This window comes from Jatropha curcas, chromosome 3 (genome assembly GCF_041381405.1).
Source record: "Jatropha curcas cultivar XTBG-Jc1 chromosome 3, XTBG_Jcur_1.0, whole genome shotgun sequence".
Lineage (NCBI taxonomy): Eukaryota > Viridiplantae > Streptophyta > Magnoliopsida > Malpighiales > Euphorbiaceae > Jatropha > Jatropha curcas.
In genome coordinates this window covers 8,218,903-8,244,676 of record NC_143153.1, presented here as the reverse complement: position 1 = coordinate 8,244,676, position 25,774 = coordinate 8,218,903, and the positions used below count along the sequence as shown (strand labels likewise).

Here is a 25,774-nt window from a genome sequence, read left to right as displayed (position 1 = left end):
GCCCCTATAAGTATTGTAATAGACTTATCTTATTGTTTACTACTTTCACTTCAAATCTCTAACTACTTTCTCTATAATCCTTGATCTACGCCATAGGTGTGGATTTTCCCACCTCATAGGGTCTAGTGCGTCCACCATCCCTAGGGAGGAAAATCACAAAGTTTCTTTCTTTATGTTGGTTACGGCCGATCCCAACATAAAGAAATTCCCTATATTCCGCAGTTGTGTCCTAGAATTCTAACCTAAGCTCTGATACCAACTTTGTCACGACCCGAAACCATGGGCCGGACCGGCACTAGGGCCCAGGTAAGCTTAAGGCCCCCGAGGCCCGTAGTAAGCCTGAATCAATAAAATTCTCCTTTCTCAATATAAATTTCAAACATTTAGCCCATACTACTAGAAAAATAAACCTCAAGATTTTATTAAATCTCGGCCCAAATTCATCATCTACAACATTTCATAGTTCGGGCCCAATTAACAATACATCACATTTCTAATATGGATTCACAAAATTATTTCGTCTATATTAATACACGACTAATCGTATGTAAATTCTACAACTGCGGAGTCACTAACTATTTAGTATACATAGCTTTTCTTTTTATACATATAATTACATTGTAAAATAATTATAAAACTGGGAAAATTTTCTTCTAGTCCTGCGGCAAAGGAACATAACTTAACCGAATTAAAGAGAAATTTACTTCCTAAAAAGTTAAACAAGATATGTGAGCCTTCTAAGAAGTAATACCTATAGCACAACACACTCATTCACACAAATGAATAAATATATCAATCTAGTCATCCGACTAGTTATATGCTCACGCAGCCAGTCACACAAATGGCATATCATCAGCACTCACAATCATAAACATCTTCATGTAATCACATCACGTGGAAATTAGTCAGTGGCGCCACCTGAAACCCCAACGAGCCGTCCTCACACATGGCTCGCCCTCTCATACATGTGCACCAGGGAGCCGATCCCCCATACGGCCAACTGGTCTAATCCTCACTGACCAGTCCTCTCATTATTTTTCCATTCTCTCGTTTCTTTTCCATACCAACAGGAGGCAACCCGGTGGTCTCCATCCAATCTAGATCATCAAGTGCTCACAACAGGAGGCCACCCTGCGGGCTACAATCAAATCTAGATTGTCAGGTGCGCAACAACAAGAAGCCATCCTGTGAATTCCCATATAATCTATATCATCAGGTGCACAAGGGGGCGCCGATCTCCCATTTTCCCGGCCGACGGTCAAATGTCAAATCATAATCGGATCCATATCACAGACCGTCCTCACAAACCCATGGTGGTCCACTTCATCCCAATTCCACACAAACAAGGCATAACATATTCACAGCACAGGTAATCAAACAATGCAATCAAATGCAGACATATTGATCAGTTGAGCATCATAATGCAATGCACAATTAGGCATTCATTCTTAAATACAATTAAATAATTAAATAAATGATATTAACAACAACAAAGATAAAATAAATAATAATAATAATAATAATAATAATAAACAATGATAATCAAAATAAATAAATAATTGAATAATTAAATAAATAATAATGATAATCATAAAATGATTAGAGCACTATATTTATTATGTATTGAGTTATAGAATTAATCTAAATAAATTTATTAATTATGTTATTACTTACAACTAATCTAATTTCTATTGAAATTTCGGCAGCACCTCCCCTAAAAGTAGGACTATCTACCTGTTTAAATATCACAATAATATCATATATATATCAATCAATACACACAGCCCATCCGTCGGGCAACTCACAACAACATTTCACATCCGCCACATTCGTAACTCAACATCTGTTAAGCTCTTGTATCAACAAATAATCAATTCACATATTAATAACTAAGAATTCCAAATCAATTAATTAACAATTTATATTAACTATTAACCTCCAGACGATATTCATTAAAGTTCCTAAATTAGCTTACATAAATATTAGCTAAGAATTAAAATTTTTTTTTTTTTTTTTTTTTTTTTTTTTTTCAATATCAAACCTCCTAAATATAATTATAGTTCATGTAATTTATTTGACAAAGTTCTAAACTCATTTGCAATTACATTATTCTAAAATCCTAAACCAATTAACTAAATATATTCCGCTATCGCAAAATCCGCATACTAATCAATTTAATTTAATGACAAAGGACTAAAAATGTTCTATATATATTTAGGCTATTCCAATAACCTAATTTCTTATTATTCAATTTAATTTACTTAATTACTCAATTAAATTTAGTAATTAACTAATTCAGAATTTATACGAAAATTGAGAATTGAGTTTTAGGGCGTACCGATTGAAATTTGGGCGACAATTCCACGATCCTCGCGAAGAGAGGAACATTCTGTCCCTTGGTGCCTCACCGGAGGCTCGCCGGCCGGTCGCCGGACCGCCGCCGTATCCGCCGTCCACGGTGGCCGGAAAATCGACTTTTACCCAGAAATTTGTGACTCGCACACCAAAATGCTCGAAATCTTATGGGGACTCCAATCGCATGTTCCATTTGAACTGGGTGTGCCTGCTTTAGCCGGAAATGGCCCCGACAGTGGCTTCGCCACTGCCATTAATGGCAGCTCCGTCATCCGAGCTTCATCGCCGGAATTGTTGGGGGAAAAAAGATCTCCGAGAAGAGGGGAGTCGACCGAAGCGTGTCCGTCGACCTCAAGCTGCCGGAATCGGCGTGGATCGCCGGAAATTGGTGAACACGAACTGTCCAGGAGAACAGCTCCGTCTCGCTGAACACGAACTGTCCAGGAGAACAGCTCCGTCTCGCTCCCATTGAAGCTCTTTCCGCGCGAGAGGAGGCTGGAAACACGACCACCAGTACCAGACGAGCCGACCGCCACCTCGCTTTCGTTGAGCGGTGGCCGGAAACGAGAAGGAAAGGGAGGAGGAGGCTGCTGTCGCACGCCCAGAAGAAGAAGGAGAGAGGAAGAAAAGAAGAAACCAAGTCGGTTTCTAGATCATTCCGGTTCGATTCGAACTGGTTTGATCTGATTCAACAATTTGGCTCGATTTTGCTTGATTCTCGAGTTTTTCCACTGGTTTTCAAGTTATTCGCGTGGTTTTCGAAAAATCAATTTGATTTTCGGGTCCGGTTCGATTTATTTTGATTATTTTAGTTAGGTTCCATAACATTTCCTCCATTTAATTAATATTAATCATATTGATAGAGTTTTATATTATTTCTCGGGAAATTTAAAGGTTCTCGAATCGGAATTTCCAATAGAATATGTTTGGGCTTGGGCCCAATTGGCAAATTTGGGCTCAAATTAAAATTGTTTGGTATTTACAGCCCATACCGTCAACATTCGGATTTTTGATTTAATAAAAATTCTAAATTTTTGAAAATAAAATTACGGGGTGTTTCACTAACTGAGTTAGACATTAATTTTTTTAATTTTGGAGGAAATTTATATTAATTATTTTGGAAAAAATTGAGTTAGAATTAAAAATATTATTAATTTGACTGTAGTTAGTTTAAAATGGTAAAAGTCTTCAATATCTTTTTTCCATTATTGAATTTGATCGAATATTAATATAGTCAATTTAGACATCGATGAAGAAGCTCGAATTAATATCAAATTAATAATATTAATTTGATTGTTCTTATTCTAAAAAGACGAAGCTCTTCAATTTTTTAATAATTAATAATCTCTAGGTTTATTTTGTTCATCATTTTTAGTAATTAATAAAATATAATAATATTTAAATGACCAAATCCAATAATAGGTAAATAATTTCTCAGACTATATTTGTATCAAATATAATTGAAATAAAATTTAATTTTATAATTTAGCTAACTATTTTTTTTTTTAAAGAGAAATACTATAGCATTACTCAAGGAAAGAAATCCAGTAAATAAGAGGGGATAGTATCCCATAACTGAAAGCTAGCATGACAGTAGGACACTCTAGCCAACGAATGAGCTCCCACATTTGCTTGCCTCCTAACCCAAATGACATTAACATCTTGCCTAACCTCAAGAATAGCCTTACAATCTCGGATTATTAAACCTAAAGTAGAAAGGCCCAGAGAATTTGCCTTAAGAGCAAAAAAAATAATTTGTGAATCGACATAAATAAAACCTTAGCCTAGCCAATAGTCCCTCACATGAATAAGACATTTATGAAGTGCCGGAGCTTTAGCAATGAAAGGAATATCTCCGCCTTCATGGTAACCTGACATAGCCTGTAAGAATAATCCTTCATCATCCTCCTAGGCAGCACCAAACCCTACAAGGCCGACATCATGGAAGATGGCACCATCGATATGAACATGCCAATAATCTGAGGTATCCAGAATCTGAGCAGGGACGGAAGACAGAGCAATGTTGGACTGTTGCCACACCACCTGAACCTTTGCCCAATCATGCAGGAAGTTGGTGGCATTACCATACACGACGTTGCAAGGGAGCCACTTTTGGTTCCATACAAAGTTGTTGCGGGACTACCAAATGTTCCAAGCAATAACAGAAAACAAGGTAGCTACTAAACCATCCTGATGTTGATTGACCTGCAAAAAAAGATCTATAAATGAAGTATTAGTCAGGTCCCTTTGAACACTCGCATGACTCCAAATGGCACCAGCACGACTACAACCCATTAGGGCATGGCTCATATCCTTAATATCTCCATAAAAAGGGTAGTCCGTACTAACATTGTTCCCTTTTCTCCTAAGCCTTTCTTTAGTAGGGAGAATACTTCTATGACTCCTTCACATAAAGCCCTTAACTTTTGGTGGGACGTTTAAATTCCAAATACTCTTCCAAGGAATACCATCGATCCTCCCATTACCTTTCCCCAATAAGCTCAATGCAATCCAATATCCGATTTGACACTATAAATGTCCTTCTCAAAATACCAACATAATTGATCACATCTAGCCACTAAACCAAAGGGAATTTTGATAATAGTTTGAACATCTCTAGGACAAAAGAGAGACATGATTTTCTCAACATCCCACCTCATAGCCCCCTCCACCATAAGCTCCTTCACTCTCATATCTGCATCAATAAAGCCACCATAATCTTCCACTTTGTAAGGAAATTCCCTAGGTAACCAAAGATCCCTAAGAACATTTATATTCTCACCATTCCCCACCCTCCACCTAACCCTTTGTTTCAATAAGTCGCTAAAGGCCAGAACACTCTTCCACACAAAGCTAGGATTAGAACCTAGAGAAGCTTGAAGAAAAACCCCATGACGAAAATACTTTGCTTTGAAGATAAGATAAAAAAGAGTGTTGGAATTCGACAAAAGTCTCCACCCCTGTTTCCCTAGCATAGTCATATTAAAACACTGAAAATCCCTAAACCCCATACCACCCTCACCCTTACACCCAATCATCCTATCCCAAGAAAGCTAGTTGAAGCTCTTTCTCCCATCTTCGTCCCCCCGCCCCACCAAAACCTATTCATTAATTTTTGCAAATCATCGTACAAGGTAATTGGCAATAGGAAGACACTCATACAATAAGTGGGGATAGCTTGAGCTACTGACTTAAGGAGCACCTCTCTCCCTGCCTGAGATAAGAACCTGTTAGACCAGCTGTTTATTCTAGCCTAGAGCTTCTCTTTTAAATAACTAAAAACAGCTATTAGACCAGCTGTATTTACCAATCAAGGCCAGTAACCCCAAGTATTTCCCTCTCTCCAGAGGATTATGAACACCTAAAATTCCAGAAATATTGTCTTTAACCCCTGCACTAACATTATAGCTAAACATGATATCCGACTTTTGAAAAATTAACAGATTGCCCTGAAGCCCTCTCATAATCTAGTAAATTTTTTTTCACTCTTCCCGTTTCAATAACATCAGCATTAAAGAAGAATAAAGAATCGTTTGCAAAAAGGAGATGAGACAGTCTAGGACACCCTCGTCCTGCCCGAACCCCATAAACCCATCCCAATCACTCAAACTCAAAAAAAAAAGAAGAGACAAACCCTTCACACAAATAAGAAAAAGATAAAGGGAGAGTGGATCGCCCTGCCTTAGAACCCTCCTAGAAATAATAGGGCCAACTTCAACACCATTTACTAAAATAGAATATTTAACCGTAGTCACACACATTTTCATCCAATTAATCCAAACATCACAAAAACCTAAACCCTTCATCATATCTCATAGGAAATCTCAATTCACTCTGTCATAGGCTTTACTAATGTCGACTTTTAAAGCACAAGTCCTAATCCCACCCCAACTCGTCTTTTCATAACACGCAACATCCCAAAAGCGACAAACACATTATCTTTAATTAGTCATCTTGGGACAAAAGTCGATTGACTATCCGAAATAATATGAGGAAGGACTTTCTTTAATCTATTAGCAAGAATAGAGAGGATCTTATAAAGGACATTACATAAAGAGATGGGATGAAAATCTTTCACATAATCAGGAATATCATTTTTGGGAATCAAAACAATTAAAGTATTAGTCAAAGTGTCAGGAAGAGTACCTTGCTGAAGCCACTGTCGACATCCCACCACCACATCACCCCCTATAATATGCCAGAATTTCTAAAAGAAAGTTGGATTTAGCCCATCGGGACCCGGATCCTTGTCTGGATGCATCTGAAAGACCGCATCCCGTACCTCCTTAGTAGAAAAATCAGCAATAAGCATATTATTATCATTATCAAACACATGAGGCCGCACCAACCTCAAAAGCTGTTGCCTCTCTGACCCTTCTTTCCTTTTCTTTTGTTCTTAGATGTTTTAGGAACTAAAGGGGATCCTTCTATTTCAGAAGCTGTTTTCTTTTTCTTTGATTGCATCAACTTGTTTTTGCTTATGGATGCCATTTACAGAAGTAGACCGATGCAACTCAATTGTTTTTGTCGTCGATTGATTTTGAAATCAAAAAATTTGGAGAAGTTGATTTCCAACGGTTATGGAGTGAATTTATGTCTGTTGGGGAGAACTGAATCCGATTTCAATTTGGAGTTTTTCTTTTCAAATTTGGACGCAGATTTCGAAGCATAAAATCCTCTTTTTTTTTCTATTTCTACCCTTTTTTTTTACATTGAAATATTGCTCATATATTATTAAGAGAAGAAACGAGCAATACAAGCGGGAATAATATCCCAAGTTAAAAAACAAGCCCCACGAGGAACTGATTTAGCCAAAACATGAGCTATATCATTAGCTTGTCTTCTAATGCAAGCCAAGGTGACATTAGGCAATTGGACTAAGAGTATCTTACATTCAAAAATGACAACTCCAAACTCAAACAAGTCTTGGACAAAACTCCTCATAGCATGGTAAACTTGGAGGCAATTGGTCTCAACCTGAATCCGCAAAATAAAGTAGTCCGACAGCAACCAGGACAATACATTTCTTAGCGCTTGAGATTCTGCTACTGCTGGAGAAGAACAACCCTGCAATGATGACATTGCTGCTAATATAAATGTAACACCCCTTCCCGGTCCACCCGTAAACCCGAATGAACCGAGTCGAGACGCTACAAACTGGTTGACTGTATGGCCTGACATGCTGAAATCATAATGTATGTTGAATATAATAACATGCTGATGTTGTATACAAAAATAATGTAATTTATATTTACAAGACATGATACTAATGTCAAAATGAAATGGGCCCAACTGTGTGCCCTGTACATGCCATAAAAAGGGGTAGACAAAGATACATATCCAAATGAGTAGCTACCCTGAAGACTGAGTCTTCTACAGATGAATTACAGCAGTTGTAAGCTGACTCTCTACGGTCCAAACTCAAAACCTGCGAGTTAAACAGGTAACTCGCTGAGCAAATAAAGCTCAGTGGATATCTCAACAGATAAAGAAACAATTAAACACATACATGTATAGAAAGAACCATGTAAACACATATGGCACATATAAGCACACACATCATGATACTTTCATGATACCTTGATTATCTTTTGTACTGTTTATAATACTGTATAATTCATGAAATGTTATGTCAAGATATCTGTATGGCTCCATAAGGTTATAGTGAAACCGAAGTGATAAGAAAAACTGTATGAAACTGGATGAATACTGTATGCTTGGCTGCTATGGCCCATATATAATCATATCCACTCAACGGCCTCTAGCCGGAGTATCAAACTATATGAGGTGCAGATTTGCTATCCTATGTCGCGACATAGCCTTATCTACATGGTTTCTACCTAACCTCAATGGAGCATAATGTTGGTATGTCAATAATATAACACAACATCATATTCATAGTTCATAACTCATAATGTTTATTTGATTTCACATCATTTGCATGCTTGCATGTTGTTTTAATACATGATTTAATGTTGTATTTTGGTATTAAAATGATTGGAGGCATATAAGTGAAGCAAAGGAATACAATTGCATTGAAAAAGAAGTCCAAAAGTGCATGAAAACACAAGTCGCGAGAGCGCCTTGCAAGGTCGCGAGCGCATAAAGCACCAGATGAGAGACAATGAGTTATCGGGCACAAGTCGCCAGCGCGTACTTGAAAGTCGCGAGCCCGAAAAGTGCCAAATGAGAGACAGTGAGTTATCAGGCCAAATTCGCGAGCGCGCGATGAAGGTCGCGATCGCTTACAGGCCAAGGGCCAAGTACGCGAGCGCGTACTTCAAAGTCGCGAGCGCGAGAAGTGCCAAATGAAAGTCAGAGAGTTTGCGAGCGCGCACTTGAAAGTCGCGAGCGCGAGATGTGCCAAATAAGAGTCAGAGAGTTTCAGGCGAAAGTCGCTAGCGCGTAGTTCAAATTCGCGAGCGCGAGAAGGCAACGCGAGCTCGTCATGCGATTCGCGCGCGCGCTTCGCGTTTTCCAGCCTGCACAGTCTGTACTCTTTTAGTCATATATCTCAATATACAACTCCGATTTGGATGATTCAAAAACCCATGTAAAGCTAACACATAGAGGAACAAATAACTCTTCTATGACACTTCCTAATTCCATCATTAAATGGGGGTCAAAATCAAGATGAAGTTACTGGTAAAATTTCCAGCAAAACCTGTTTCAACATAACTCAATATTTACTTCATTTATTCAATACCTCCCCTGTTTTCCCCTGTTTCTCACCATTACCAGTCCTCCCACTCAACATGAAGCAATATATTTGAGGAATAACGTATAACTTCTAAATTAACTTGAGAATTTCACAAAATAGCTAAACCACCACTATGTCCCATGGCATCCATAGCAAAACAACAATCATAATGTAATCTGCAGTGGAGCTGTTCAATTTTATTCAAAGCAACTAAAGTTTCAGATAAAAAATAACAGCTGGCTTATTACATCGAATAAGTTCATTAAGTGCATTTACTACTCGAGGGTTGCCAAGTCCTCGACAGTTCCAATAAAGAATATTCATGTTTGTTGAGTGGGACTAGGTCTCAGGTCCCACTGGAGTAAGGATAGCATCTGAATGAACTCCAAGAACGTTTTCATCAAGAGAGTCATCCGCAACCTACATATTTGTTACTGTAGAGTCATGCAAAATAATCACATTGTCAACCCTGGCCCTTTTTTTGCCTTCTGCTACAAGCATTGTTTCATCTTCATTTAAATTTTGGTCCAACAAATCAATTACTCCACTTGCAGAATCCGTTGTCACAAGCCCACCATTCGGCCCATTTTCAAATAAATTAGCTGCAGTGGAAAATGGTAAGTTGACTTTCAAATTTAAAGGATAATTCTTATCCATTGAACCACTAAAATCACGCAGGTGCATAGAAGCAGCGATCACCGAGCCAGCATATGGATTATTTGAAATTTTATTACCATATTTATCACGGAACTAGTGCCGATCATCCGCTGCAACACCTCCTTGTCGGACGTTCGCCCTCAACCAAGGTCCCCAACCCTTCTCCACTTCGTCATCGACTTGAAACAACACTTCACAGATACTGTCACTATGACCTAAACTACCGCATATGAAGCAAAACGTGGGGAGTCATTCATAGGAAAAAATCACAGTGAACATACTTCCGTCTACCCTCCTCATCTTCTTCAACCTTTTTATCGGTTTCCGAATGTCTATAGCAACTCGAATTCTCATATACTCCCTCCTCTCCCTATCTTCCTTACCAATGTCAAACAAAATAAATTTCCCAATGAAATCACCGATCTGCTTCCCAAATTACTCAATCATCATACCCACCGGAACTCCGTTGATCTGAACCCAGACCTCCACTAAAAGCAAGTCAACAGTTCGTGGATCTTGTCCAGGTTTGATCTTGTCAATTATAAAAAGTTGGTTGTTGAATGTCCAAGGTGAGCCATTCCAAACTCTATTAAAATCCACATTATGGAAGAAACGAATCAAAAATACCTTTGGATCAATCTCCTCAAAATGGATTCCTCTGCCTAGTTGCCAAATGCCAGCCAAGGTGGACTTCATAGCACCTAAATTGACTCTTTGATTGGACAAAAGATGGCCCACCAAACACAGAGAATAATCGACGGGTTCCTCCTGTAGTGTTGGGGCATCAATTATAGCATGTTCATCATCCTCAATCGTTAATGCTACAAGGTTCGGAACCTCATTCGGATCCACAGAAGAACTAGCCATAATTTCAAATAAAAACTGCTCATGCAAGAGATGCAAGACAACTGATATCAAATAAAAAGCTGCTCATGCAAGAGACGCAAGGCAACTCACATGCGAAAAATGCAAGACGTAATAATTATAAAGAGACTTTTTCTAGAAAGGGGTGAAGTTTTCAAAAAGAGAAAATGAGATGCTAACTTGACGATAGTTTTCTCTATTCTTGTTTCTTTGGGATCCGTTACTGACAGTTAGGTGAAGTAATGTAAGTGAAAAAGTAAACTCACTTTATTGAAATATGAAATTTTCTTCCTTATTATGCCATTCCCGCCGCAAAATTGGAAAAAGAAAGTCAAAAAGAGTGGCCGTTGGTTGGACTCCATGAAACCCTGGAGTTAGGTTCGAACCTCATCTCGACCTTTTCCAACCCGAAACCCAAACTCTATCGTTGCCCATTGTTGATAGAATCCTTGCTGTTCTTGGCCAACAAATCCTTTTGGAACCAATAACACTGCCATTGAAAGAACAGATAATGAAGATGAAAGATGCAAGAATCACGGAGATTGAAAATGAAGATGAACTCAAGATTGAACCTTCCAATGCAAGAACTAATGAGCAGCCAATTCAGCACGCATGGGGTGGCTGCTGGTAATTGTTGGCTGTTTCCCCCATCTTTTTCAGCAGTTACTCTTCCTCTGGTGCGCTTTATTTCTACCCTTAATTATCCTTGAAGTACATATAGCGCGCGATTTTTCAATTAACGCCCAAATCAATAGCAATTAAACTCATTTTCGTCCAAAATTTACAAAATGTGCACAAATTCATTGCATACAAGATAAACAATAACTTCATTTATTTTAGTATGGAAAATAAATAAACTCATGAGCTTTTTTTTTTTTGAAAAATTTGCCTAACTGATACACTTTTGTAACGTTCTGCTCTATTTTCGAATAGATTAATAGAACGTCGAGTACATACTTAATGTTTCTTCCACATTTTCATGTTAATGAGGATGAAAATATAATTAACTGTGCTCGAATTTTCCTTCTACAATACAAAAAGAAACAATTGTTTACCAATAAACATGACAAAACCTTATAAAGTCACATCATAATTTCTAAAAATTGAAAATTCACACATTCATTACAGTGCCTATATATTCTAAATTGTGCTCAGATAAAATAAGACACAACCTGGTATAGTATCTAATCATGTCTCGAAAAGATAACTTCATTAATTGCCACCAACATTTTTGTTTGCCAATATTATTGTATTATTGCCATATTAACGGAGAAGACGGAGGCAAATTAGGGGTACTTTAGACTTTTCATTCCTTCACACTCCCCAAACTTTCTATTATTAGCATATTTCGTTATATACAAATTATACCCGAAAAGAAAATTTTCTCTAAAGTAAAAGAACAGAGGGAGTATACATTATATATCTGAATATATAAAAAGTAATTATATCTTTAATTATCATTTTACATTTTAATAGTAATAACTACTAAAATTTTACCAAATACCAATATTAATTAGCTAACAGCTATCAGTCATTAACCATCAGCTATCAATACACAATAACAGCTATCTGCAGGTATGAACATCTAAACCAAACGGGTTCGAAAAGCCTTACCAAACACCTACAACCTAATTATTGAGTACAAATCATCTATCAATTGCACGAATAAATTGGATTAGACACTCTTAACATAACAAAAATTGTCTTCTTCATCCAAATTTTCTTTCACATAAGCTAATTTTAAATTATCTTTAATCATGGCTAATATTAAACATGATATTTTTCTTTTCTTTTTTTTTTTTTCGAGCAAGAGTGGAAGGAGATCTGAACAAAGCCGACTACTTGGGACAACACTAGAGTTGTAATCTACTTAAAGAGATAATCACGATCTAATTTTTTTTTTCTTTAGCATTATGTATATATACGCTCACATAAGTCACCTTTGCATTTGTTATTTGCCTAATTTAGGAGTTAGCATTTGGTTAATTCAATTCAAATTGAGACAAATTAATTTTGTTTCAATTAAATCGAATTTTTTTAAAATAAAATCATATGGCATAACTGAATTAAATCAAATTGATTTGGTTCAATTTGATTTAATTTGATTTTTTAGCTATTTTTGGATAGATTTAAATTTATCTTTTAAACTCGCTCAATAAAAATAAGCGCATGTTTTATCAAGTCTGGTTAACCAGTAGTTGATAGGAGTTAGTTTATAAGTAGAGATTGGTGTAGACATGGCCATATTACGGTTTCCAGAACCGAAACCGATGGTTTGGAATCGGTTCGAACTGAAACCGAAACCGGTGGGAACCGAAACTGGTTCAAACTGAAACTGAAACCGGAGGTATACGATTCGGTTCCGGTTCCAATATTCTGGGAATCGCAAATTGGCGGTTCCAAAAACCGGTAGGAACCAGATGGAACCCCCGGTTTTACCAACTAGCGGTTCTAGCCGTTACAAACTGTCAGCAGCTTTCTTTTTTTTTTTTTTTTTTTGAAAATTTTGTAGTGAAATCTCTTAATTACCCCTCCCAACAACTATAAACGGCTACATAACGGCTAGTTTCAAGGGTATTTGTGGAAAAATGATTTTTTGGATTTATTATAAATACCTCATTCCATTCCATTTACAATTTCCTCACACAAAAATCTCTACTCTCTCTACACTCTACTCTATATTATTCTTCTCTACTCTACAATCTCTCTAATTTTCATTCACAATTTATTATGAATTAATTTATTCAAATTCCAATTTCTAATTATTCTCTCTAATTTTTTTATTCACATTTTCAAATTATATATTATTTTCATATAATGGCAAGTGGAGGAAACTCAAATTCTGTTAAGGGCAAGGGAAAGATTGGAGAAACACAATATTTATTTACAAACTACATCTTCGATTTCACTCCTAACTGATTTAATTTTGAGAGATATCCAAATGAAAATATGAAAATTCCAACTCAAGAATCTGAATTTAATAATGAGCAATTACAACAAGAGGAAGAGGAAGAGGAAGTGGAAGAGCAAGAGCAAGGTACACAACTTCTTCGAAGAGCAAGACAGAGTTATGACATTTTCACCATTCATTTCACGAAAAAATTCAAAGGTGACAAAATGTTCGATGTAATTTACAATTATTGTGGAAAATCTTATAAATTTAAACAATCGGGCGGCTATGGATCATTTTGGAAGCATTTGGAGACAAAACATTCAACAAAAATAGGAGTTGATCGGTCTCAAACACAAATTTCCGGATACGCATCTTCTAACCTTTCTTTATTTCAATATACTAAAAAAACAAAAAGAAGAATTAGCAAAAATGATTTCTATGGAACATTTATCTTTTAGTTTTGGTGAAAAAGTAGGTTTTAATCAATATTGTCAAAAAGCTTTAAATCCTTCTGCTAAAAGAGTGTCAAGAAATATTGTACAACGAACTATTATTTCTTTATATAAAAAAGGAAAAAATGAGTTAGAGCTTTTATTTTTTGAAATGAAAATTCGTGTTTCAATTTGTTGTGATATTTGGAGTGATCATTGGCAAATGCATTCTTATATGAGCATTAAATGTCATTGGATTAATAATGATTGGAAAATTCAAAAAAGAATTATTGCATTTCGTGCTTTTGATGATAAACATACTGCAATAATATTTATAGAATAATTATTTCAATTTTAGATGAATATAAGTTGACAAAAAAATTTATTCAATTTCATTTAATAATGCTTCTGCTGATACTAAATCAATTATTAAACTTAAAAATATTTGTGAATCAAATATTGGTGGAAAATTTTTTCATATAAGATGTGCTTGTCATGTTTTAAATTTATGTGTACAAGATGGTTTGAAAATTCTTGAATATTTTATTTTTCCAATTAGAAAAGCTATTTCGGGACATCCCCGAGTGATGAAAAATTGAGCTAAATTTTGTAAGAAAAATAATAAAAGACCAAAACGTTTTTCAAGGGATGTTCCAACTCGTTGGAATTCAACATATGAATTATTAAACGAGTCTTTTTCTTATAAAGAATTATTGTGCATTTTTGTTACTAATAATATTGATGAAATTAATTTATATCCACAAAATTGGGATATTTGTGCAAAAATTTTAGATATTTTAAAAATTTTTAATGATGCTACCTATAAATTTAGTGGGCTTTATTATCCCACATCTCATTTATTTTTACCTATGTGTATTAATATTGTTAGTGCACTCCAAGAATTTGAAAATGATTTTATATTAAAAGAATGTGTTTTTTCAATGAAAAAAAAAATGGTTATCTTATTTTAAAAATATACCACCCCTTTATCTTGTTGCTATTGTATTTGATCCTAGATGTACAATTGATGTTTTATGTGAATATTTGACTATTTATTATGAGTTATTAAATCTTAATATAGAAGATAGTGTTAATATAAATGTAGTATTGCATGAAATTAAACAAAATATTATAGAATTATATAGTGAATTTGTTCAATTTTCTAGTTCATCTACTTCTGATTCTAATTCTTCTCAATTCAATATTCAACAATTTCCAACTCAAATGGTAAGTAGGGTTGGTGTTGCTGAACGAGTTTTATTATAAAGACAAAAAAAGACCAAGGGAACCTGGTTCTTTTTCTGAATTTGATAATTATCTAACCACTTCTTTTGAGTTTAGTGATGGTTATGCAGATAACAATTTTCTAATTTTAGATTAGTGGAGTCGTCATGTCAATACATTTCCAATACTTTTTTTAATTGTAAAATAAGTTTTAGCAGCTCCGGTCTCCACTGTTGCGGTTGAACGAGCTTTTAGTCAAGGAGGAAATATACTTGATGAAACACGATCTCGTATGACACCCGATTACTAGAAGCACAATTATGCGTGGATGATTGGAGCAAGGCCGAACTAAGAGCACAAGAAAATCTAAAAGAAAATGAAGATTTATATGATCTTTACGATGAGTCCTCAACGGGAACATCAACCGGTGGTGGAAATAGCGAATAAGGTAAAAGGGGTGAAATTGGTACAAGGTAAGTAAGAACTACGTGGGCTTTGATTCCTCTAAACCCCAAGAGGATACGTAGGCAACTTAATTTTTTTAAAAAATTAAGTTCAAGCCCTTTTTTTTTTTTTAAAAAAAATTATGTTCCAACTTTTTTAAACAAAAAATAAATTCAATTGAAAACTTTTTTTAAAAAAAATAATTAAGTTCAAGTCTTTTCAAAAAAAAAAATAATTGAAGCATTTTTTTATTTTTTAAGTGTATTTTTTTTTAGAAATAATTTTCACAAATTTTTAAATTTTGAAAACCAATCTTCAAAATTTAAAATTATACGATTCGTCGAAAAACCTGTCGAAGAACCGATCGGAACCGTCGATTTTAGAACCGTTAAGGAACCGAAACCGGAACCGTTCGGTTCCAAACTAGAACCAGAACCGAAAATTTTCGGTTCGGTTCGGGTTCCAAATTTTTTGGAATCAGAACCGGTGGTTCCAGAATCGTGGCCATGCCTAAATTGGTGAGTGACAACTGTTATTTGATGAATATTAGTTGCTTAATAAAATTTTAATAGTTATTACTGATGAAATATAAAATGACCATAGTATAATTTTAAACTTTTAAGGTAAATATATTATTTTCTACTTTAATATATATATATATATATATATATATATATATATATATATATATATATATAATTACTTTTTTTATAAAAATATTTAATAATTATATGTTATTTTAAATAATTATAAATAAAATAATCATACAAAAATATTAATTTAAAAAGGATAGTAACTATATTTATGTGGTTAATAGAGTCCAAAACTCCCTCAATTCTGTTAAATTTAATAGTTTTAATTGTACCACAAATCCAATTTTTTTCTCCTAATAACATTAACTTAAACTCTAGTTATAATAACATCCTAATTTCAAATTGTATATAATTTAATAAATGAACATACTATTTTCATTGGATATTTTTTTCTTAGGGTTAGATTAACCAAAAACTTACCGTTTAACAACACCCTAACTAACATTGGTTGAAGATTTAAATTCATAAAAAGTCAAGTAAAATAATAAATTTTAGTTAGTAATAAACATAGAATATTATTTTATGTTTTTTTTTGTCATTTTTTAAACATGGAATTTTATTTATACTTAAGTTAAATCTCTTAGAAAAATAAGTTTCATTCATCCTGCGTCATTTTATTTTTAGAAAATCATTATTTCTTGTCAATATTATATAAATAAATAAAGGTATTTTATTTTGAAGATGAATAAAATTTTTTTATTTTAATATTTATTTATTTATAAACAATGGTATTGGGAAGGAGTTTGATTTGGAGAAAAAATTAAATTAGGTCCAATGAAAATAATACTTTATTCATTAAATTGGGTACAATTTAAGATTATGAAGCTATTATAACTAAAGTTGACGTTTCAAGTATTAGAAGAAGAAAATTAAATTTAGGGTACAATTAAAACTACCAGTAAAGCTTCAGGATTTTTTTAATGATTTAGATTAATTAAGAAGTAATTTAGTTAATGACATTTTTTTTTCTAAAATTGAGATCACTTAATATTTGATCGCTTTTTGTGCTTTATATAAATAAATAATGAACCTAACTCAATCAGAGTTCTTGTTTTTCTTCGATTATAGAAATTCCTGCATCATAATTTTAAGTATTTTGAGAACTGAACCGGTGAAGGTAAGAATTCACTGAACTGAAGGTTTGATTAAATTCAATACGGTTCAACCGAATTTTTATATATAATATTTTTAAATATATTTTTAAATAAAATTATAAATATAGGTTAAAAAAAACTTTGATATCAAATAGAAGACAATTTCAAATTTGGGTTTTTAAAAAAAATAAAAAATAATAAATAACTAAAAAAAATATGACTAAATTTTAATCCTAAAAAATTTAATTAATTATAATAAAATATATTATCATTTTTCACATGTGGCTTCAAAGTTAGATAATTTAATTGTTTGATTAATATATTAGGACTTTGGGTTTATAAATAAACAGGTCCAAAAACTAAAAAATTAGTGGGTTCAGCTTTTAAAAGCCCAAATTTTGAAAAAGCTCACATTTTATGGAAAAATCCAGATTTTGAATCCAATCAATTTTTAACCATCCGGTTCACCGGTTTTTAGACGGTTTAACCGGTTTTTACCTGTTCAAGCCGGTTTTTTACTGCGGTTTTCTTATGCAATCCGAACCGGAACACAGTCCGATTTCCGATGAAACCGGTCGAACCGTTCGGTGGGGTCCGGTTTTCATAACGATGCTTTTAACCTCAGTTTACAAAAGAAAGGAAAAAAATACAAAAAAATACAAAAAACGAAAAACCTCTCATATATATACTCTCATAAAATCGGTTAGCTTTTGGATTTCACTTGATTTTTTTTTTTTTTTTTTCGTTTTCATAAAACTAACTAATCGCTGGCTGATTCTCTCTGTCCTGTGATTTTATCAACTGGGGTGTAGTTTGAATTTTGTGATATTTGTTTTTTTTGTTACAGAGTAGATCTTATTTTCCTGGATTATTTTGCTAATAATAGGGTTGCATAGGCCTTTTGACGCTTGATTGATTCTTTTATTATTGCTTTAGTTGAATAAGGGAAAAACACATTTGCATTAGCTTCAATTTGGTGATTGACATATATATTTCTTTATCTTTAATCGCAGAGCAAGTTTGTGACAGTATTTATTGGTAACTTTTAGTATTTTTACATTATTGATGATCTTTGCCTTTTAATGATGCCATTGCATATAAGAGCTTTAGTTTAACCCATTTTTCTTTATATAATTTGAGTTGCTTATAACAAGAATAATAAAAAACAAAGGAGGGTAAAAAAGCAAAAATCCATCTTGTTGATGTTTATGAATGTTTGGTGAAGAATTGTGTAGATGGTAGTTAGTAATTGGGTTATTTTTCTGCTTGACTGGTGACCTGCTTAGTTGCCCAGGGAGGTATCTCAGATATTACTATGGTTGGCTATTTATCTATCAATGATTGTTATAACTATATGTTCAAGTCGATTCCGGTATCACCAAGGAAATAATGGAAAATCTGCTTGCAGCTTTTGGATCATTGTTATAAAGGGAATAGAAAAGTTGGAATTGGTTGGTGTTAATGAGAATTCGTGAAGTAATGGAAATTTAGAAATAAGTATAAAAATATGTGTTCATGTGTTTGGTGGGAGCTGGGATGGGGAAGTTTATTACTTATGTTTGAGAATCTGTTTTGGAATTGCATGTAATGATCATTAAATGGCAGGTAAGTAAAGGAAATTTAGAATTAAGTAGACAAGTATATGTTCATGTGTTTGGTGGGATCTGGGATGGGGAAGTTTATTACTTATGTTTGAGAATCTGTTTTGGAGTTGCGCATAATAATTGTTAAATGGCAGGTCGCAGGTCGGTAGCGACGGACATCTGTTAAATGAAAGGATGTCTTCTCAAAGCAAGAGGAGGGAAATAGATGTAATGAAATTGTGGGTGTTCTTCTTTTAATATCTCTGATCATTTCTAGCTCTATTTTTCTATTGTTCTTTTTTTCTATCTCTGATCACTTTTCTGGCTTCTTAGTGTTATGACATGGACATGCAATCTTTAGTCTCATCTCTGTGCCAGTATGTTTCAAACTATATAATTGAATTTCCTCTTATAGTGTGCTGGGGTTTTTCATTTGACTTTTTGAAACTTTAAATGTCATTATTCGGTGCTTTGTATTCAGATTATTTCTGTATATTGTTACCATTGTAATGGTGTCTCTGCTCTGTTGTTTTCTTGTTTTGCAGGATGATGAATGACTATGCTGTGGAGCTAATCAATGATCGGATTAATGAAATCCATGTGGAATTCCATGGGCCAAAAGAAAGTAATTTTCCTTCTCATTATCCATTCTACTGTTTCCTTTAACATTGTACTAGAGTCTAGAGACCCCCTCTCTCTTTCACATAACACATATGCACATATATGCATGTAAGCAAATATGCATCATGTTATATTAAAATGAAAAATGAATGGTAGCAAAATTTGGTGTCATATATCTGATCCTTTGCCTTATTGCCTGCAAAATGCTACAGGGGGTTCTTTCTTTTTTGTTCTTTTTTTAATCCCTAAATTTTGAACTGGACATTGTTATAAGGTTTTATTCATTAACATTTTGTAAATAATCTCAATGGTTTCAGGTCCTTATGAAGGTGGTATTTGGAAAATCAAAGTGGCGCTACCAGATGCTTATCCATACGAACATCCTTCCATTGTGTTTCTGAATAAAATATTTCACCCTAACATTGGTGAGAAGTAAGCTTTCCCGGAAACTTAACACTTGTCTTTTCATCTCAATTATATATTGTATAGCCTTGTGGTCTGGAGTTGAATGCTAGTTAATCCGTTTTACTGATCACACAACATTGAATGTACTGGCCTCTTTGTACTCTTTGAAAATCATTATACTTGGTTATACTCCTTGTTTGTCTTCTCTTTAATATTGCTTCTGTACTACGAAAAGGGCATTCGTAAATTAGATTTGACTAATTGCTAATGTCATGTTCTAATAAGCCGTTAGATTTGACAAAAACGCAGTTTTTTCCCTGTTGGTCATTTTTTTTTTGAGGCAACCCTTACTATAAAATGTTGAAATGCTGAATGATGATAACTGTCTTTTATTTATATGGTGTAGCATTTTTATTTTTTAAAAGTTTTCTAGCTTTTTTCCTTCTATAATTGACAGGTCTGGTAATGTATGCATGGATGTCATCAAGCAATCATGGAGTCCAATGTTTGGTAATTTCCAAATTATTTATATCCTTGATATAGTGATTAAACATACCTGCTCTTTCCCCATTAGTGTCTGCTGGGATATCTGTAATGTGCAATTTCATAGCAAACTACATCATTCAGATCAACCTTCATCTTATAGCCTGTAATCCACAACTCAATTCATGTTATGCTCTGGTTAGTGAAAACTATGTATATATTTGCTTATCATACACTATAAACTGTGGTTCTGGATTATTGGCTATCTTACATAAGCTGGCATTCTGACATCAACCTCCTTTATCTGTTTTTATGCTGTAATTTTGACACGAGGGACCTCACAGAATGCAACAGCTCTTGATAAATATGGATGGACATGTGATGGATTGCATGTTGTTTGTAATGCAAATGATTTTTCAAAGGGACCAATATGTGGGATTGTGATGGTAACAGAATAACTATACAGGATGGTTCACTCTCATCTCTCCTGAATTTTGTTAGCCTTTTATCTGTTTTGACAAGACAAAAGAGGATGATCATTGACAAAAATAAAATAAATATTCTTTTCTGTAGATCTATTTGAACTTGGCTCTTACTGGGTCAAGATCTTGTTCTGTACCCCTTGCAATTGGCCAAATTCATAAATTTGTCTTTTTACTCATCGCAAAAAACTTTGTGATACTTTAACTTTTACTTTGACTCATGAAATACTTCAAACTTATAAAATTATACCTATTAAATACTTCAACTTACAAAATCATTTTATTAAACACTTGAACTTGCAAAGTTAGATTAATTAAATACCTATTGATTAGTTGAAAAATGTGAAAATTATTATTTTAATAGTTGTACTAATCATTCATTAAATCAATGTTTTATATATAAAAGTCAGAAATCCTTGAATCTATTATTGTTAGAGTGGAAAGGTGTAGTTATTCTTTTATCAAAAGTACAAGGGTGAATTTATGTATTTAGTTCCTTGCAATCAATTTAAGATGCCATAGAGTTTTTGCTACAAATACAAAGGTAAAGTTGTGTATTTAGCCCCTTGCAGTAACAACTATGGTGAGCATAGATAAGTTTCAGTACTTGCGATATTGATAATGATGTTATTTATTTATATAATTCTCAATTTTATCATGTCTCACTGGATGGTGTTCAGTCTTAAATTATCTTTACTATGGCTTTCTGTTGCTGCAGATCTTTTAAATGTATTTGAGATTTTCCTTCCACAGCTGCTGCTTTATCCAAATCCTTCACACCCAATGAATCGTGATGCAGCATTTCTACTGACGAAGAAGGATAAGAAACAGTATGAAGAGAAAGTGAAAGGTGAAACCATTTTATATATATCTATATATTTGGGTTATTTCATGCTTGCAATTAAATTATCTGATTGGTATTATAAAAATTGGAGTACCAGGGAATTACTATTATCTCTCACTCCATTATAATTGAACCTTACTCAATATATGTTCCTCCACTTATTGGTTGATGCCAGATAATTATTGTAACAGAGTACTGCAAACTTTATGCAAAGAAAGAAAATATCAGCGAGACACACTCAGAAGATAGCAATGATGGTATAGCTGATGAGGACATTAGTGACGCAGAAAGCACATACAGCGACGAAGATCCTGAGGTGTAGCCCTTCATATTTATTTACACAATCTGTTTCCTATTTCCAGGTTTTTTTTTTTTTTTTTTTTTTTTTTTTTTGTGAAGTAAGAGAGGACAAAAACTAAGTGTTAAATATACTTGGATAAGCTGTACCCATAACAATGTAGGCAAGCCAATCTAAAAAATACCAAAAGGAATGAAAAGAAGATGCAAGATTGGCTAGCCAATTTGTAAAAAATTTAGGGCGCGTTTACTGGTAGAAAATTAGAGTAGTTTTTTATAAAAATTTTTCAAGAAAATTGGAAAACAGAATTTCGCGTTCAAAAATTAGTCGGTTTTCTATTTGGAAAATTAAAAATCAAATTTTCAAATTTTCAAAATTTAATTAAGATTTGAAAAACAGTTTTAAATTGTTTTCTACGGGTTTTTCTTTATAATAAAATATATGTTTTTCAATTGTTTTCCATTTTTATAAAATGACATTTTCATAATTGAAGTTATAATATCTATTTGTATAAAATATTTTTATTGAATAAATAAAAATATTTAAATAACATAAAAAAAATTATATTATGCTTTAATATATAATTAATTTTATTATTATAAATACATTATATCTTTTATTTTAAAAAAATTTACAAAATGATAAAAATTGATATTATTATTATAAATAATCGATAATAAAAATTCAAAAAAATTAAAAAAATCTAAATTTTTTTTAATATTTTATTTTAATTATGAAAGTTATGAATAATGTTTATGAAATTTTTAAATTAAAAATAAATTTTTATTGTTACTAAGTGAACTCATTTTCCATTTTCAGTTTTTTATTTCATTTTCTATAAAAACTATTTTCATAGAAAATAAAAAATAAAAAATAAAAAATAGAAAACTGTTGTCTGTAAGTAAAGACACCCCTAGGTTTCCTAGGAATATGAAAGCTGGAACTGAATCCTATGATTCAGAAGGCGGAGAATCTATTAATGTTCAAAAAATATTAATGTTCACTTTCCTTGTATTATTATCTTCTATGAAGTGCATAAATATGAAGATGTGAATAAATTAAACAGAAGTCAATCTACGCAAAAACATATCAATAATCTCACTACCTTAATGAAATACTAACAATTTTCACGTTCGTTCTAATCTAATTTTTTATTTTGTTGATTGAAGGAATTTAAGTTAAAATAATAATATGGTAATTTTTATTTTATCCGTTGCTAAATTGACAAAATCAAAATATATTGAGATTTTAATTGTATTTAGTATCTTAACAGGTGCATCTGCCATAATTAATCTATTTTTGGAATACTTGATATGTTGATCTTAAAAAAAAAAAAAAAAAAAATTAATAAAAAGCAAATTCATTTTTCTTCCCTACAATTCTTGTTTCTTAGTAAACTGGCTGTTATTAATTACTTATGCAAAAAAGAAAGGGTACCAACAGAATATATGATTATGAAACACAGATGAATTATAGAATAGGACATGAAAATAATCGAAATATCCAAGAGCTGCATCTACTTGTTATGAATTTAACAACTATAGATTTATTAACAGATAAACAATGTTTTTTTTTTTTTTCTTAAGAAAGGAAAACAATACTCATTTATAAATTTTTATGTATTGATTAATTATTATATATTTAGTCATAAACATACAAGTAGAATCTCCGTATCATATCTCAGTATCCATTGCGACTTATTGTCCCCTTGAACACATAAAGTGAATCTCCATTCTCCACACCATGCCATCGAAGACTACAATTATCATGCATAATTCTTTGTTTATGTATAAATAAATAATCATCTTGAGGAAGAATTGTTCTGCTCAAAAGAAGCTGCCTTAGATCATTAACGGTGCTGGTGTCCTTCATTTCCAAAGGAATACTCGCTGCATTAAGCAAAGAAGAAGAGGTCTGCACCATAATGTTTAACTTCTTTGTAGGAGGATCTCCTCTTAATCGAGACATAGTTTTAAGAAATACAGTAATTTCTGATAATTTTTGAATACCATACTCGCTTATATTACGAAAATCTTCATCTAGTTCTATACCAGAAAAGAAAAGTGATAATCTTTTAATTGGAGTGCCTTCAACTATATGGATTTTTTCTTTTAGGCTACGAACGCTATCGGTTTCATCCACTTCTACATTAATTTGCTTAGCTGAAAATTTTATTATGATTGGGAACTTTCTTTTGTTGTTCAACATAGGAGACATAGGTTTGATAGTGAGGTCAATTCTCGTACCTTCATTGACAATAGGATAATCTTCCATGTCTAGACCATCAACTAATTCCCATCCTGATACTGATAAAATTTGCGCGGTTGTAGGAACACCTAAGAGAAGTTCAATCTTTCTTTTGATTTCAAGTACAGATTCTTGAAAACCAATATCAAAATGAAATTCGCGAGCCCAAGCTACAATAACAACTCTCATTTTGTTGAAGAAAGAAGTTTCTGCTTATTGATTTTTTTTTAGTTTAATAACGGAAGTGATTAATTTAAATATAATGTCAATAATTCACGTTGAAGTAATGCTATTTGTATGGTTAAATTCATCTTGGAAGCATTTTGTGTATGGTTGGTGGTATTCATGCATGAAACATTTCTTCGTTGGAGAAAAAAAATAAAACAATCATGCTCAACCACCTCACTTGGTGCCAATAAAACGGAAGCTAATTGTATGGAATAGAAGGATATATGATTTCCAATCTGTATGTATTTATAATTTAATTTAAATTTATGGACTGAAATAATATTGTAGTTCCCTTTAAATAATATTCACTAAATTGGTGATAAACTTTATTGTGGAGAGATCTCGAGTTCGAGACCTCTCACTCCCTACATCTTCTACAAGAAGTATGAAAACCAACCAGACTATACCTGATTAACTATTAGTGAGGAATTTTATCAAAGATTATTTTATTGACTTATATATAAATGTTCAAGCCTAATCTAATTTTATAATTACTAAATTGTAACTATATGTTATAATCTTGATTAACTTTTTTATTCATTAGACGTGTAATGGGCCGAAATTAATATTACAATTCTACGTCATAATCTTGGTTAACTTTATAAACATTGGTGCTAGATTAAGTTAAAGATAAAAAAAAAAGTTGACTTAGAAAACCTTAAAAAACATATCTACTTAATTAGTATTTTTTATTCTCTGTAAAAGACATTATTAATATTTCTAACCTTATAAATATTTGTTCAGTGTTACTGTTAATATATTAATGTAATGTATTATTATATAAAATATTTTTAAAAAATCACAAACTTCAGAATGTTAAAATAATATTTCTTTTCCTTTATTTTTAATTATAGTTTTTAACTGCGGCCCAATTTAAGGTTTTGCTCCCAAATCATATGAATAACAATTGTTTAGCCCTTTAAAGATAGCATGTATTAGCGCTTGTTAATACATATTATCTCTGTTTCATAGTACTTGTCATATTTGGAATTTTACATTTTTTAAAAAAATTATTAAATTTGTCCTAATTACAATAAATAATTGAATAAATGACTATATTACTCTTAATTTAATACTAATTTTCTAAGAAAACTATTAAATTCAAGTAATAAATATTGGTTATATACTAAGGGTAAATATGGAAAAAAAGATTTATTACTCCTTGAAACCACAATTGTGATAAGCATTTTGAAACAAACTATTTTCTCAAATGCGATAAGTATTATGGAACAGAGGTAGTACATTGTACTAGATTGGAATAAAAGTCAATCTGGTCCCTGAACTTATTTAGCAGGATAAATAAGATCAGATTTGTCATTTTAAGCCAA

General features: G+C 32.7%; 2 protein-coding genes across 6 annotated transcripts; one reads left to right on the top strand and one right to left on the bottom strand.

The window, feature by feature from the left end:
* The first annotated feature begins 17,894 nt into the window (after positions 1-17,894).
* LOC105645384 (ubiquitin-conjugating enzyme E2-23 kDa) lies at positions 17,895-22,297 on the top strand. Of its 5 annotated transcripts, none has more exons than XM_012230973.4 (7): positions 17,895-17,957; positions 18,994-19,077; positions 19,384-19,463; positions 19,777-19,891; positions 20,322-20,374; positions 21,548-21,679; positions 21,865-22,297. In XM_012230973.4, exons 2-7 carry the CDS (start codon positions 19,034-19,036, stop codon positions 21,993-21,995), a joined length of 555 nt encoding a protein of 184 aa, XP_012086363.1. In that variant the 5' UTR covers positions 17,895-17,957; positions 18,994-19,033; the 3' UTR covers positions 21,996-22,297. The 5 variants fall into 5 exon arrangements, with proteins under 5 accessions (XP_012086363.1, XP_037497129.1, XP_020539449.1 ...); XM_020683789.3 differs by lacking the exon at positions 17,895-17,957 and adding an exon at positions 19,172-19,215 and having other exon boundaries at positions 17,975-19,077; XM_020683788.3 differs by lacking the exon at positions 17,895-17,957 and adding an exon at positions 17,977-18,293.
* Positions 22,298-22,858: 561 nt separating this feature from the next.
* LOC105645382 (polyubiquitin) lies at positions 22,859-24,439 on the bottom strand. Its single transcript, XM_089719608.1, has one exon. The coding sequence runs from the start codon at positions 24,405-24,407 to the stop codon at positions 23,652-23,654; it is 756 nt and encodes a 251-aa protein (XP_089575734.1). The 5' UTR covers positions 24,408-24,439; the 3' UTR covers positions 22,859-23,651.
* Between the last annotated feature and the right edge of the window lie 1,335 nt (positions 24,440-25,774).

Bases quoted from the DNA above. Each gene is read 5' to 3' on its own strand.
- LOC105645384 (XM_012230973.4), top strand. From the start codon at position 19,034: ATGTCTTCTCAAAGCAAGAGGAGGGAAATAGATGTAATGAAATT. The intron at 19,078-19,383 runs GTGGGTGTTCTT...CTTGTTTTGCAG, and splicing joins GAAATAGATGTAATGAAATT to GATGATGAATGACTATGCTG. The intron at 19,892-20,321 runs GTAAGCTTTCCC...TATAATTGACAG, and splicing joins CACCCTAACATTGGTGAGAA to GTCTGGTAATGTATGCATGG.
- LOC105645382 (XM_089719608.1), bottom strand. From the start codon at position 24,407: ATGAGAGTTGTTATTGTAGCTTGGGCTCGCGAATTTCATTTTGATATT.